Source organism: Equus quagga, chromosome 13 (genome assembly GCF_021613505.1).
Source record: "Equus quagga isolate Etosha38 chromosome 13, UCLA_HA_Equagga_1.0, whole genome shotgun sequence".
NCBI classification, from domain to species: Eukaryota; Metazoa; Chordata; class Mammalia; order Perissodactyla; family Equidae; genus Equus; species Equus quagga.
The window spans coordinates 103,869,044-103,884,645 of NC_060279.1; the positions used below are offsets into that span (position 1 = coordinate 103,869,044).

Consider the following 15,602-nt stretch of genomic DNA (forward strand, 5'->3'; position numbering starts at 1 on the left):
AGGAAGGTAATTTTTCTGGGGTCACATAGCGCATCCCCGCCGAGAGCGCTGACTTTGAGCACCAAGGTGGGGTCCCTGTCCCACTGCCACCACCGAGAAGGATGCCAGGGCCATGGTTCTGCTCCACACTGTGCCACCTCCCCAGGAAGATTATCCCAGCCCCTCAGGACCATTCACTGGGACTTCCTGATGGTAATGCCAGCTGTCTAGGGCTGCCCGTCCCCAGCATGCTGGAAGAACACAGGGACATCAGGCTACAAAGGGCTTAAACAGTGGGTGGGAGCGTAGAATCCTGGGATGCATCCTCCTACGAAACCCCTGTGAGCTAAGGCCTGCATGGTGGCAGGTGTGCTGTTAGCACTGGTCCTTGGTCATGGATGAAAGTTAGGCACGTTGCCTTTGATTGCTAGATGGGAAGTTGAGATAGAAAATCATAGTTCTTTTTACATTTTATTAAACTCGTTCAACAGTTAAACAATTCTCATTTATTTTCATTTTACGGGGGGTAGAAAGACTCACCAGGGTTTAAAACTATGGATCATCTTCCCAGAAGATGGCCCAGCAGACGACTTGGATGTTATTTCAAGGGGGTTTGTGCCGACTGTCCGATCATCTGTGGACCAGCTGGAGGGTGGCAGCAGCCTGAGTGTCTGCCCTTCCACACCTGTGCGGGGTGGGGGGCTGTCCATGGGAACACTGCCGCTGTCACATCACCTAGAGAACCACTGTCCCTTTTTCCTGCCTTTTATGAGAACATTTTATTCCCTTAAGAAATGACCATTTTTACATTTCTGCTTGAAGTTTACTACCCATTACGAATGTACTTTGCAAGTTTGGGACCCCTGGAGCACACGGTGACCAGGCAGGAGGGGTCGAGCTGCTCGTGGGCTCTGCCCGCCTCCTGCGGGGCTGTAGGATGTGGGCAGGGGAGCTCAGTGTCCACGATGCAAAGGAGGGCAGGGTGGGCAAGGCAGCGCAAGACACGGTGGCCGAGAGGCACGGAGAGCGGACTTGGGGCGCTTCACGGAGAAGCCGAAGGGCCTGGGCCTTGCAGAGCAGACAGGGTCCAGGGAGCTGGAGACGGGCAGCGGGAAGTGTGAGCAGAGGCAGGAACGCTGCAGCAGGAGGGTTTCGGGGCTGGCGCTTGCGGTGGGCAACGAGGTCAGCCAGGTCCAAGGGGAGCTGGACTGCTGGGGGTGCTCCTGCTCCACGTCTCGCTGCACATTCCTCTCTGAGCTGGAACGCAGGCTCTTCCCTCTCGGTCCTGGTGAGGTTCTGTGGCGTCAGAAACGTCCCAACCAGGTTGACAGTAACCCCAGGTAAAGTTGTAAACATGACCCAGGACCTCAAGTGAGCCCTGCTGCCCTTGGCATCATTAAAAAGCAGCCCTGGGAAGTCAGGGCCGAGTGGAGAGGGGCCGGAGTGTGGGTGGGCATGAGAGCAAGTGAGCAGCTGTCAGCCCATACAGAGGGGCCATGGGATCCCAAGTGACTCCTTTGCCCCTCAGCCTCTGAGAAGAAAGGGAGACCTGCCCTTTTCCAATAGCTCCATTCTAGGCAGAGCAGTGGATCATCCACGCTAAAGAAGGGGAAAATTCAAATTTTATTGTCTATGTAACTCATTTATTCAGCAGATATACACTGGGTGCTTATCTGTGTGCACTGTTTGTTGAGAACAATAGCAATGAGGAAGGCAGACGTACTCACTGACCATGCTAAGCGCTCTGAACAGACAGACAGCTGGGGCAGCACCCTAGCCGCGTTTCCAGAGCAAGCAGGGTCTTGGTGCGGTTACAGGAAAACTTTTTTTTTGGTGAGGAAGATTGTCTCTGAGCTAACATCTGTGCCAGTCTTCCTCTATTTTGTATGTGGGACACCCAGCACAGCATGGCTTGACTAGCAGTGTGTAAGTCAGCACCAGGATCTGAACCTGCAAACCCTGGGCGGCAGAAGTGGAGCATGGGAACTTGACCACTATGCCACCAGGCCGGCCCCTACAGGAGTACTTTGATGTGTGTTAGAACACATGGCTGTGCGAACCTACCTTTTCAACTATGAGTTTTATGAAGTTAGGCCACGTATTTCCAATAAAATTTAGGACCCGAATTAAGATGTGCTACAGGTGTAAAATATACACAGATATGGAAGACTTAGTATGAAAAGAATGTAAAATATCTCACTAATAATTTTTATATTGATTATATATTGAGATAATACCATTTTGTATGTATTAGGTTAAATAAAATATTAAAATTAATTTCACCTTTTTTTCAATGTGGCCACTAGAAAAATTGAAATTTAAAATTACATTTGTGGCTGACATTACATTTCTCTGGGACAGTGCTGTTATAGACCTAAATGCGAAAGCAAACCCAAGTTCTGGAAGATAAGTCATGACTTTGGGTCAAGGAAGGGTTTCTTAAACAGGATACAGAAAGCACTAACCACAGAGGAAAAGAGAAACATTTGACTCCATCAATTAACACCTTTTACCCAAGTGGAAGGACAAGCCACGGAGCAGGGAGCACGCCGAGAGCGCACAGGCCTTTAGTCCAGAAAAGTGTGCCGAGACCACCCAGGGCGGCTTCTCGGCGGGACCGGGGGGAAGGGGAGGGCAGTGGGGGAGTGGAGGGGGGAGAGGGGGGCGCGGGCGGGGAGGGGCCGCGACAAAAGCCACAGACGGGACCGGCAGCGACGCCCTGCCCTGGAGGTCCTGCTCCGAGGCAGCCACTGGTCCCTCGTCTAGCTCTTTCTTCGGAATCACCTCCATCATTCTTACCAGAAAGCTGATGCTCTTAGTCCCGATCCCGCCGTCAAGCCCTGGGTCGCACCAGGGCCGCGGCCGCCCGGATCCGGGGAGCGGGCGGGGAGGCCCAGCTCCAGCTCGGCCTCTCGGGCCCCGGGGAGCCCTGCCGGGCGGCTGCCTGCGGCGCCGCGAGCGCGGAGGGCACACGGGGCCCTCGTCCCGCCCCCCCTCTCCCGGGGCTGGGGCGCCCGCAGGCCCGAGCGGAGGTCCGGGGGGCACCCCGCCCGTCCGTCTCCTGTCCAGGGATGGAAGCGGCGGGACGCTTCTCGCGGCGCAGAGGGCCTTCCGTTTACCTGCCTCGGTCGGCGGGGCCCGCAGACGGCTGCGGAGGAAGGCGCGTCCGGCCGGCCCCGGCGTGTCCCCCGCGCGTCCGCGGAGGCCGGTCTGCCCCGGACGGAGCTCCACCGCCCAGCGTGCGCGCCCCCCGCCACGCGGCCGAGCCCGCCTGGCTGCTGCGCGCGCACGTCTGCGGGGCTGGGGAGGGCCCGGGGGCGCACACGTGCCGCGTCCGCTGAAGACTTTATGACAAGCGCCAGGGCGGAGAAAGATGGGAAGCCTGCCGTGACGAGTGAGGGACTCTATGCTGAGTCCACAGAAAGTGCTTCTCAAGGAGGGGCCTCCGCAATTCAAGCAATTCAAGCAGGAGCGGTGTCGGAGAAGCAAGTGTGCAAAGGCCCCGAGGCGAGGGGCGAGGAGGAGTCTGAGGGAAGGGAGGTCAGATCTCCTTTGCGGGCCTTTGGCTCGTCCCCTGCCTCAACCAGCATCTGTGACTGCTCAGCACTGGCCCTGTGGTGCCCCCCGACAGAGGCAGGGTTTTCAAAGTGGAACCAGCGGAAATGGGCAGAAGGGGGCAGGAGCTGAAGCAAATCCTGCTCCCAAGGCTTGTGAACTGTCTGGGATGGACCCACTCGTCCCCTCAGACTGGCTGACTGTCATCTCCTTGACTCCTCAAGCAGCTGGGCTCAGCAGGTGGGGTTCTCTCCATCCGGGAGGGCGTTCACACACTCCTAGATACTCCCCGACCTGAAGTCCAGCTCCCTCTGGGCAACCTCCATCCCGACGCAGGCTTTCCCATCAGCAGTGCAGACTCCTCAGGTGTGTCCCTCTGAAAGAGAAACTTCTCCTGGACCCCACAGTCTCGGGTCTCTGCGGAGAGCCCAGCCCCTGGCGCTCTGCTCGGCCCCAGCCTGGCTGCTGCCCTGCCATCTCTGAAGCTTCCACTCCACTGCTGACCAGGCCCCAGCCGCCTGCAGCTCAGCGAGGCCACTGTGGCTGTGGGCCCAGCGGTGCTGCGCTCTCCTGGCTCCACTCGTTCCTTAAATGCTGGGTCCTTAGCCCCATCTCTTCTTGTCCACGCTCCCCCTGCATGGATCTGCCCGTGACTCACACGTCCACAGTTCCCCCCACAGCCCTGGTAAGCTTCAGTCCTGGGACCACTGGCCCTCAAACCAGTGGCCTTCCTCCCGCCACTGTGGCACGCATCAGTGATTTAATCAATGAAAGAAGCTGTTATACAGACACAGAAAGGGCAATAAATGTATAAGCAGCTCATGACAGAATGGACCATTCACTAAACAGGACAGACTGCAGGGCCACCCCGTGAGGTTGTGCACTGCACAAAGGCACCCAGGCAAGGGGTGAGTGGGGCTAAAATCTAGCCCAGACTCCACTCGCCAGCACGTGCCCTGGAGGACGAGGCACTTTGTCTCCACACCTGTCCCTCCCCAACACAAGTCCACGGTGCTCTGTCCACTCAGAGGGCGCTCCTCCAGTTCTGACTTCTATCCCCATAGCTTAGTCCTGCTTGTCGTAGAACCTCATACGGGTGGAAGCATGCAGGCTGACTCTGCGTGTCCAGCTCCATGGCCTGATGTCGTGGTTTTGAGATGCATCCAGGCTGAGGCACCTGTCAGCAGACTTCATTCCTTTTTATCACTGAATGGGATTCCGTTTATGAATACGCAATTCGTTTAGCAATTTTCCCATTGACGGACATTTAGGTTGTTTCCAATGTGAGACCGTTATGAATCAAGCTGCTGTGAACACGTGTACACAGATTTTTATGGGGACGGATGTTTTCAGATCTTTTGGGTGAACCCCTAGGGCTGGTTTGCTGCATCATGGAGTCCATGTATGTTTGTGTGAGAAGCCGCCAGCACAGAGGGACAAATACTGTACGGTTCCCCTCATACGAGGTCCCTAGATTCACAGAGACAGCAGAATGACGCTGCCAGGGTCTGGGGAAGGAGCGGCTGGGGGACAGAGTTTCAGTTTGGTAAGGTGACAAAATTCTGGAGATGGATGCTGGTGATGGTTGCACAGCAACGTGAATGTGCCTAATGCCACTGAACTGAGCACTTAAAAATGGCTAAAATGGTACTTTTATGTTGTATATATTTTGCCTCAATTAAAAAAGAAATCGCCAGGCCTATTTCCTAGATGTTTGCACCATTTTGCCTTGCCACCGGCAGGCACTGTGTGAGAGTTCTGCTTGCTCCACACCCTCCCCAGTGCTCAGTGTGGTCAGTAAAGAGTGGCCAGAGAAGGAGATTTAAGGAAGAGTTGCCGGCACTTGGCCTGGTGCTCAGCCGGCTGGGCCTGGGTCCCTCATCCCAGGCTCTGTCTGCAGGAGTGGAAGGCGGCAGTCGTCAGCGTGGGCTCGGAGTGCCCTCCCCAGGCTGGGATGCTGGAGCCTCCTGGGTGCTGAGCTGAGATCTGAATCCTCTTTAAAGATCAGAAACGTCATCCACCCAAAACACCACAGGGCAGGCTGGGAGGCTGCGGCAGGAGGAGTCGGGGCAGGGGGGAGGGTGTTAGTACTCAGTGTGGCCAGGTCCTTGGCAGCCCTCTGCTCTGAGCTGAGCTGATGTCAGCAGTTAGAGTAGCTGGCAATTGGGAGGGCGGAGGGGACATGGCTGGTCTGTGCCTTATCGGGTGTCCTGGGGTCAGTGAGTCCCATGGGTGGGGGGTCCCGGTCTGGATGGGCAACTTTCTGCCCTTCCCAGTCCTCCCAGGCTTGACGTCTCCTCATTTTTGACAGGGGTGGGGTGGGTGGGGGCGGTGAGGTTGGGTGGGGGGATGGAGGGTTTCCTTCTAGCTTATATATGCTTGCAGGGCCCCGCTGGGCTGCTTTGACTGGCGCAGTGTCTCCAAACAGCAGGACCGAGGTAGTTGGTGAGGACCCCAGCTGGGCTGACAAAGTGGATTTCAAATCAGAGGAATCCACGAGGCAGCCTCCTTGAAAGGGTGAAGAGCCCTGCCACTGAGGGCTCAGAGGCTGGCTCCCCGTCTCCGTGCCGGGTGCTCTGTCTCCCTTGCTCACCATCCCCGTGTGTTCGGTCTCCCCGCGTGAAAACGCTTGTTAAGGACGGTGTACGAGGAGTGCAGGAGCGCAGGTGGCCACCCCTCTTTTCAACTAACTCCTGCCACTCAGGTGCCAGCACTTGCCCCCTTGAGGGTACCAGGGGCATCTGTTCCCTGGAGCATCATCAACATTTCACTCTGTTCAGCAGGGTCCTGGGTATTTTTTAATTAAAAGATAATTCTTTGAAAGTGAAGGATCCGTGTGTAGTCTACATAGCAAACCGAGGTTGGGTTACAAGCAACAGAAACTGCCTAATGTTAAGGTAAAGAGGGAACTATTTTGGAATGTACTCTGGCTGCCTCACAACATGTTTTGAGAAGGACGGAAACCAGGACAGGCCTGGGGTTCAGTGGTGGGACACTGTCGACCTTCCCCAAACTTCTCCAGGCAGGACACAAACTCCCGGGGAAGGGTGTCCTCTTGGCTGAGCTGGGGTCACGAGCCCTCCCCTGAGGCTGGAGGCAGTGGGGTTCTTTGGTTGATGGCCCACCAGAATCTCACAGGAGGGCCAGTTCCCCTCAGAGGTGGATGCTGGGCAGATAGAAAAAAGATTACCAAAAATAGTCACTCTTTATTAAAGAGCATTAGAGACCTGTGATTACTGGAACCCTCTTTCCCTGACCCTGCCAACTACCCACCCTTCCACCACTCGTGAACACAGGCTGAAAGGGGCAATGGTGACAAGGTGTGAGGTTAGGGAGCAGGGCAGGGAGTCACATTTTAGAAAAAAATAGATGAAACTCTGAAATAGAGTACTGGTTTCCCCAAGGAGATTATCCATGAAAAATCATGTTACTTGGAACACATAAAAACGGCGAACACACCAAAAGCAAAGGCAACAAAAGCAAAAACAAACAAGTGGGACTACGTCAAACTAGAAAGCTTCAGCACAGTAAAGGAAACCACCAACAGATGCACAGGCAACCTACCAACTGGGAGAAGATATTTGCAAATCACATATCTGATAAGCGGTTAATTTCCAAAATATATAAAGAACTCATACAACTCAATAGCAAAAAAACAAACAATCTAATTAAAAAATGGGCAGAGGGCCGGCCCTGTGGCCGAGTGGTTAAGTTCACACGCTCCCCTTCGGTGGCCCAGGGTTCGGATCCTGGGCGCAGACATGCCACCACTCACTAGGCCATGTTGAGGTGGCGTCCCACATGCCATAACTAGAAGGACCCACAACTAAAATATACAACTATGTACTGGGGGGATTTGGGGAGAAAAAAGCGGGGGAAAAAAAAAAGATTGGCACCAGTTGTTAACTCAGGTGACAATCTTAAAAAAAAAAAAATGGGCAGAGAATCTGAACAGACATTTTTCCAAAGAAGACAACCAGATGGCCAATAGGCACGTGAAAAGGTGCTCAGCATCACTAATCATCAGGGAAATGCAAATCAAAACCACAGCAAGATACCACCTCAAACCTGTTAGCATAGCTGTTACCAAAAAGACAAGCAATAATAAGTGTTGGCAAAGATGCGGAGGGAGGGGAACCCTTGTGCACTGTTGGTGGGAATGTAAATTGGTGCAGTCACCATGGGAAACAGTATGGAGCTTCCTCAAAAAACTACAAATAGAACCACCGTATGATCCAGCTGTTCCACCTCTGGGTATTTACCTGAAGAAAAAGAAAACACTAACTTGAAAAGGTATGTGCACCCCATGTTCACTGCAGCATTATTCACAATAATCAAGATTCAAAAGAAACAACTTGTGTTCATCTATGGATGCGTGGATAAAGAAGATGTGGTGTGTATATATATATACACAATGGAACATGAGCCATAAAAAAGAAGGAAATTTGCCTCTTGTGACAACATGGACGGACTTTGAGGGCATTACGCTAAGGGAAATAAGTCAGACAGAGAAAGATAAATACTGTACAATCTCACATATATCTGGAATCTAAAAAAATGAAAAAAACAAACACACTGAACTCATAGGTACAGAGAATAGATTGGCGGTTGCCAGAGGCTGGGGGTGTTGGACAAAGTCATGAAGGTGGTCAAAGGTAGAAACTTCAGTAATAATACCATATTGCAAATTTGAAAGTTGCTAAGAGTAAATCTTAAAAGTTCTCATCACAAGAAAAGAAAATTTTGCAACTATGAGTCATGATGGATGTTAAGTAGACTTCTTGTAGTAATCATTTAGCAATATATACAAATATTGAATCATTATGTTGTACACCTGGAACTAATGTTATATGTCTGTTATATCTCCAGAAAAAAAGATGATGGACACAGTCCTAAGGTAGAATTGCACTATCCCAGCAGTTCTTGGATATAATATAGAAGCGGATTGTTTCCCAGATAAGTATTTAAATGGTGCTTTCCTTGCTAATGGTTTTATGGTTTGACTGTAAGTCCATGACATCTGAAGACTTTGCACATTCCACTGACTCTTTATGGGTTCTTCTGGTTGGAATTCAGGTAGGTAAGTAAACACCTGTTCTACAGGCTTCTGGGTCCCCCCAAAGCTCTGCACTACAGTTGGCGGCAGCGGGAAGGAATAGGACCGAGCGAACTTAGGGAGAACAGAAGAAAGTTTGAAAACTTGAAGGCAGGTCTGGAACAAACGTTAAGTGGTAAAGGGAGATCCAGCATCTGTCCAGATGTCTGACTCTGCCTCTGCTGTGGTGGTAGGTGGATCAGAGGACAAGAAACCAAGGTGCTGGGGAGAAATGGATTCACCGCCGGGCTCCACACATCTTTCGAAAACATCCCAGGAGAACGGAGGCACACGTGCACCAAATATAAGACGATGAAATAAAATGCGGAGGTGGCTATGTTCAAACTGCAAGCATCTTGGCAATTGGAAAAAGCACAGTTTGAAAGTGAAGTTAAGAGCTTTAGCAGAAACTTACGAAATAATGGAGTTGGATGGAAAAAAATACCATGAAACTTCTTAGGAAATGACTGTAGGAGGGAATCGACTGCACGAGGTAAAACGTCAGCCCCGTGGTTGAAGAGCCGGATGCACCACGAGACACATTCTTATTTCATTCTTCCTAAAGAATAATTGGCAGACCAAATCGTGTTTTTTAAACAAATCCAGATAATTTTCCCTGAGGAAAAAAAAAAACAAACCTTAAGATAATTGGTTGAAAACTCACTCTGCTGGGGAAAAGCAAAAAGGCAGCAGCAACAGCTTTATGAAAAGAAATGCTCACCATGGACCAACGGTTCACTGAGGCAGACTTCTGACCCTCAGCTAAGGATCCCCATGCCCGGACCTTCCAAAGTCCGCACTTGGCGGCAGCCCGAGAAGACCAGATCCTCTGCATCAGCAGACGGCCGAGTTTACCGCAGAGCCTTCTGCAATCCCCCGGGTCCAGGGGGGCCAGTAGGAGCCCCTCTTACAGATTCAGAAGGTGATGCTTGCAGAGAGAATAAGTGACCCCAAGGCCACGTGGCTGGTGGCAGCCCTCCCACCCACCACCACACCCTGCCCTCTTTACAGTTTCTGTTAGAATATTCGCCCTCTGGGGGCAACCTTGAGTTGCCTCCAGATCCAGGGAGTACTCTGGAGCCTTGTAAATATGGATGGGCCCAATGTCACGTTCCTGCTGCAGTGTTAGCAAACACTTTTAGGAGCAACTCAAACAAGCCTGTGTGCAGCGGCTGGCTAGGGCTGCAGGCCCTCTGGCCTCCACGCTCTGGATAATGAACACTCTGCTTGGGGCTCTGGGTGTGGCGGGCAGTGGGGCAGGTGCCCTGATGAGCAGGCCTGGCCCCACTAAGGGGGCAGCCAACATACTTCTACATCAGGACTTTGACTGGATGGCAAGGGTCCCCACACCCTCCCGATGGCTTTAAGAGACCACCCAGAGAAATCGCCCCTCTCTCAGGTCGGCCTGCCCCAAAGTGCTCCCTAAGTGACCCCCGGGGACCCACCCAGCTCTGTCCTGCGACCTTTGGTCTCTGGATCCCTGGGATGCTATTGAGCCAGCAGAGATGGCTGTGATAAGAGCAACAATGCTTCGGGCTGGGCTCTTCCATCCCAGGGGAAGGCCTTATCTGAGATGAAGGATTAGAGCTGCCTCTGGAGCCAGCCTTTGTGTTTGGGGGTGGGGGGAGGGTCTGTCCCAGCCCCTGTGTGGGCAACTGAAGCCCCTCTGCTTCCTCTTGGAGAAGGCCAGAGCTCTATGGCCTCGACGTACTTCATTCTCTCTGGGGCCTCAGTTTCCCCATCAGGGACGTTAGAGTGTGGAACTGATGACCATTTGCTCCCCCTTCCCACCCCGCAGTTGAATGAACGTGAGCCTGGCCTGCTGTGCATCAGCGCCCCCAGACCCCAGGGGCGCATGGCCCCAGCCACACGCACAGATGGGCAGGACCTGTGGGAGGCCTCACTGCCCGTCCCAATTTCCCAAACTCTCCTGTGGTTCCAGGTGGTGCCGAAACCCAGTCACTGCCAAAGGTGAGTGCGAAAGACTCGCTCACGGTCCTGCCTGCCTGGTCAGCGCTAGGTGGAAGGCAGATGGAGGACTCTGGGAGGAAATTCCACAGTGGGAGGAAAACATCTGGGGACTTACCTGTGTGGCGTGACTGTTGGTGCTGGCTGACTGGAGCTGTAAATAGAGCCTATTAAGGTAATAAAGGAGTTAGTTCCAAAGTTTATCTCCTCTGGTCCCAGTCCTTAGGGAGATTTCTCCTTCCATGATGCAGCTGATTTGGGGGAATGTGGCTAAGGAATACGACTAGACACAAATGAACAAAATGAAAAACATTTTTGGAGAGAAACTGGCTTGCCCGACCCTCCCCTTTTTGTGCGATATATCCAAGCTTCATCGCTAAAAATAAGAAAAGGTGTTTAATAATTACCTTTCTTGACCTCTGTACCTTCTGGCTTCCTCTGCTCCTGGGCACAAGACATGGCCATTCCCAGGGCACGACCAGGCAGACGCAGACGGTCAGCCAGCCGGCAGCTCCCTGCCTCTGCAGTGTCGGGCAGAAGGTAAGGATGAGGGGAAGGTCGCCGCTCACCTGGCCGGGGCCTGGAGGGGGACTTTGTTTAGAGAAAGTGGACAGGAAATGACCATCCACTAGTTCAGACTGGAGCTTATTTTCCTCAGCAGCTCTTTTCATTCCTTGCATCACTCAAAGGGAAAACATGTATACTGTGGGGCTCTTACGCACAAGGTGCCTTAATCTTGGGAAGTAATTACAAGAAAAACATTCCTTCCTCTGTGGACTGTGGAGGCAGAATGACTTCCAAGCATGTCTTTGCTGAGGATTGGGAGACAGCACAGGCGGTGAGCCTGGAGCCTGGGATCTGACGGGGAGGTCTGGAACCGAGCGCAGAGGCTCCTTGTCCGTCAGAGGCCTGAACAGCAGTCACGATGAACTGTCGTTCCTGGGGTCGAGCAGGTTATCCCTAAGGGATTGACAAGGGCAGTTCCTGCAACAGTAGCTAATAATCTGCTCTGGGCGTCGGCTCCACGTCACAGATGCGTTAACGGGAAGAGCCCGCGCTGAGCTCCAGTCGCGTCTTGTCTGCCAGAGCGTTTGCGGAACCAAGGCCCGTGGCCTCCTAGAACCGGCAGGAGCAGAAAATGGAGGAGCCCAGCCTGAGAAAAAGGAGAGAGGACGAGAAGTCGATCCAGAGTAACGAACCCAAGACCACAAGTCTCCAGAAGGAGGTAAGGCGCCCGGCAGGCCCGCCCCGTCAAGCAGGGCTGTGTTCATGTTAATCAGCAGCGGTGGGAGAGGACCCGGCAGTCTGATTTGTCAGTCCGTTTCTACATGAAAGATTCCTTGGCCTTACCTCCTTCCCTCTCGCCAGTGAACTCCACATTTTCTCGTGAAGTTAATACATATGTGCTTCTGTGTGCCGGGCAGGCGTCCGGAGGGCCAGTGGCAGCTCAGGCCTCTTCAGGGATGGTCAGAGAGGACCTTCTGATGGTTGAGTCCCCTCTGTACCGTCTTCACGAAGTATCTGTTCCTCTTCTGTTCGAATACCCCCAGTGATGGGATGCTCCCACTGCGTCTCAGCGAGTCTAGCTGGGTGGTGAGTCTCACATGCGTGTGACATAGGGGACCCCTCTGAGCTGGAATGCGTAAGGGCTGCACTTGGGGGTGCCGTGGCCTAGAGGGGCCAGAGTGTGTGGAAGACAGGCTGGCTCTGCCGGGAGGGGGAGCTTTGCGGGGCGGGGCAGTGGAGGCAGAAAGGTGCTCGAGGCTCCACATTGTGCAGTGCCAGGCCCAGGTGGACCACAGCAGCGGGTGGGCATGGAGGGGTGGGCTTCGGGCTCCTAAGATGAGCAAGGGCCCCAGCACGAGCAGGAGGGCAGGACAGTGGGTGGAGCGCCAGGCAGAGCCTCCGGGAGCTCCGGGCCTGGCGGCAGAGGAGGTGGAGGAGGGATTTGGGGGGTGACGAGGGGGATGGCGTGGCTTTGATAAGGATTATTTTGGGCTGGTTACTTTTAAAAACTGCAGACGAGAAGGAGGCTCTGAGGAGTAGAATTTGCTTGCCCTTTGATGAAAGACAGTTGCATTTGTGAAGGAAGTCCCCATCTGTGGGGGTGTCTCCCTCTCTGCACCAGGAGGAAGGGGGGATGACCTTATCTCTAGAAACTCTTACTGGGGAAGGCAAGGACTTAAGGCTGCATAATAATCTTGCTCTTGTTTACTGTCTGGTAACCTCATGTAACTGATCCCCCCACCACCAACATCCTCCTTTGTCTTTAGCTGAAGATAATATTTAAGGTGGTGGCTTCTGCCATTTACTTAATCCGGTTTGATTCTTATCTAAAAGTTATAAGACCACCCAATAACCAGACCCCACTGGCACTGATACCATTTTAACAACTCTTTTTACATATTCTTTCCTTTGCCTTGTAAAGAGATAACTCACATACCTATGCCTTAAATTTAACCCTACCCTCAACCCATGTTGGCAGCAGATCCTCCTGCCCGTGGGTCCTGTCCCCACACAGCAGCTCTGACTGCCCATGGGTCCTGTCCCCATGCTACTCCACACTATTCTCTAAATAAAAGTGCACTACTGCCAGACCTTGAGAATCCAAGAAATCTTTCTTTCGACTCTTCGGCTTGCCAAGCCCAAATCAGCTTGACTGTGGGTTGGCCTGGGATCTCCGGTCCCCAGGAGTCAGCTCATGGGCAGCAACACCCTCCCTTCCAGCCGTGAAAGGGGCACAGCTGAGCTAGCCCTGCTCAGGCAGCTTCGGGTGAATGCAGATGTCGGCAGGAGGAGGATTCTGGAGGCTCCTAGGTGGGTGAGCCAGCCGGGGCCACAGCGGAGGAAAGCTGAGACCGCCCAGGGGCCCACTCTCTTTAAGGCTGGTGGACGCTGACACTGCTCCCAGGACCCCGCCCCCAGGCGTGTGTCCCTTCGAGCCTGCAGCTGGGGTCTTCCTTGTTCCCTGGGCTCCAGCCCTGACCGCAGCCTCTGCCCAGACAGGCGAGTGCTGGCCTGTTCACCTCGGGCTCCAGAAATCAGGCCCGTGGCTTCCGAGGGCTGACGTTACAAGTAGGGGCCTGAATCAGGCATTTTCTTCCTTTTAAAAAGTTTTTTCCCCCTTGATTCATGTCTAACTTACATGCGGTGAAATGTACAGATCTTTAGTGCTCAGTTTGATGAGTTTTGACAAAGTGATCACCCGGAAGCTTCCCTCTTGCCCTTTTCCAGATGGGCCCCTCAACCCTGGGTCTCTCTCCCTGTGGATTGGTTTTGCCAGTTCTTGAACTTCATGGGAACGGAACCACACGGTGGTGTCTGAGCCGGTCTCATTGGCGGGCAGATCACACCTTACAAAGGGCTTGCGGGCAAGTTCACAGCCCCCAAGTGTTCCTGTCCCTGGGGGCCTCTGGTGTCCACCACTCCCCACTTGCAGCCCCTGACGCCCCTGGCTGGGCCCCCAACCCTGTCTTCACTCTTAGCTTTGGGGAGGAGCCCCCTTCTGCTCTGCCCAGCCAGGAGGCAAGTCCTGAGGGCCTTTCCTGTTGGGCACCTTTGCTAAATCAGCTCCATCCCTGGGCTCCTCTGTTAAGGATGTAAAGGTAGTGGCTGGTGCATCGGACCTGAGCCAGGTCTACCGCACTGGCTGTGTAACCCTGGGCAGGAAGGTAACCTTTCTGCGCCTCCATTGTCTCCTCTGAAAAATGGGCATGATAATGGTTTACCCAACTCATGAGGCTGTTGCAAGGATGACTTGACTTACTATAAGCAAAGCCCAGGGAAAAGGGCCCCGATGTCACCCCTGCAACAGCACGGGGTGAAAGCCCCTGGGACCCAGGCCTGTTTGGGGCTGTGCCGGCCACACCGGAGGGACAGGGCTGGTCAGACCGCCTGAGCTGGGGCCAGGTGGCAGCACTGACTCTCCGCTGCCTTCCTTCCCGTCCCAGGTGGGCCTGCTCAGCGGCATCTGCATCATCGTGGGCACCATCATCGGCTCTGGGATCTTCATTTCCCCCAAGTCTGTGCTCAGGAACACGGAAGCCGTGGGGCCCTGTCTCATCATATGGGCGGCTTGTGGGATTCTTGCAACACTGGGTAACAAAGATGCCACTCCCCAATGAACGCTCCTTTTTGAATGTGGGGACAGGCAATGCGAGCACTGTGCGTGTCCTGGCCTTGCTGCTGCTGGGGTCCCTTTCAATGCTGGTGTGCAAACAGGTGTAAATGGCTGCACTGACATGGCCACGTGTCCAATGGCCAGGACTCAGGGCAGTCCAATGAGAGGGCACAGTGGGGGGGCCCTGTGAGCACGGCCCCCGAGGGGAGGAGGGCTCCCTCTGACCAGGGCCACACCTCCCCAGGGGCCCAGGGAACGTCCTCCTCTCCGTGTTCCAGGTGCCCTGTGCTTTGCGGAGCTTGGTACGATGATCACAAAGTCCGGGGGCGAGTACCCTTACCTGATGGAGGCCTTTGGGCCCATTCCCGCCTATCTCTTCTCCTGGACCAGCCTGTTCGTCATAAAGCCCTCGTCCTTTGCCATCATCTGTCTCAGCTTTTCTGAGTATGTTGCTGCGCCCTTCTACTCGGGCTGCGAGCCTCCTCAGGTTGTCGTGAAATTCCTGGCTGCCGCCGTCATCCGTGAGTACCCAAGTCTGACACCCCGGGCAGGGGTCAGAAAAAAGTCCTGGCACAGATGATGTGGGGGACTCTGGCCTCGGCTCCTCCACGTCCAGAAAGAGGCCGAGTGGGCCTGGAGGCACTGGCGAGAAGCAGGGCAGGGTCTGGCTTTGGCCCAAAGCCTGTCACCCTTTGGTGTCCCTGCTCTGCGGGCCGTTGGAGCTGTCAGGGAGGGGTGGCCGCAGGCTGTCCTGCAGGGTGGCGCTTGGCTGGGGCCTGGCTGCTTCTCCATTGCCCTCGGAGGGTGGCAGCCCCAGCTGGATTTCAAGGTCCTCATCAGGTGTATTTGATGAATGTGGTGCCGGAGAGAGGAGGCTGGGGTGGG

General features: G+C 54.0%; 2 protein-coding genes across 5 annotated transcripts in view; both read left to right on the forward strand.

Annotated features, from left to right (window-relative positions):
- Window positions 1-483, forward strand: part of CEP89 (centrosomal protein 89) — a 74,659-nt gene extending 74,176 nt beyond the window's left edge. For both annotated transcript variants that reach the window (XM_046683641.1, XM_046683643.1), the window contains exon 20: window positions 7-483. The gene's annotated coding sequence lies outside the window, so the exon portion shown is untranslated. The remainder of the gene's footprint in view (window positions 1-6) is intronic.
- Window positions 484-11,069: 10,586 nt separating this feature from the next.
- The window catches only part of SLC7A9 (solute carrier family 7 member 9), a 33,219-nt gene continuing 28,686 nt past the window's right edge, over window positions 11,070-15,602 (forward strand). For 2 of the 3 annotated variants that reach the window (XM_046683521.1, XM_046683519.1), the window contains exons 1-4: window positions 11,070-11,137; window positions 11,631-11,822; window positions 14,548-14,695; window positions 14,996-15,238. In XM_046683521.1, the coding sequence (XP_046539477.1) occupies window positions 11,736-11,822; window positions 14,548-14,695; window positions 14,996-15,238 (478 nt within the window). In that variant the 5' untranslated portion in view covers window positions 11,070-11,137; window positions 11,631-11,735. The remainder of the gene's footprint in view (window positions 11,138-11,630; window positions 11,823-14,547; window positions 14,696-14,995; window positions 15,239-15,602) is intronic. The other variant, XM_046683520.1, reaches the window with a different exon arrangement.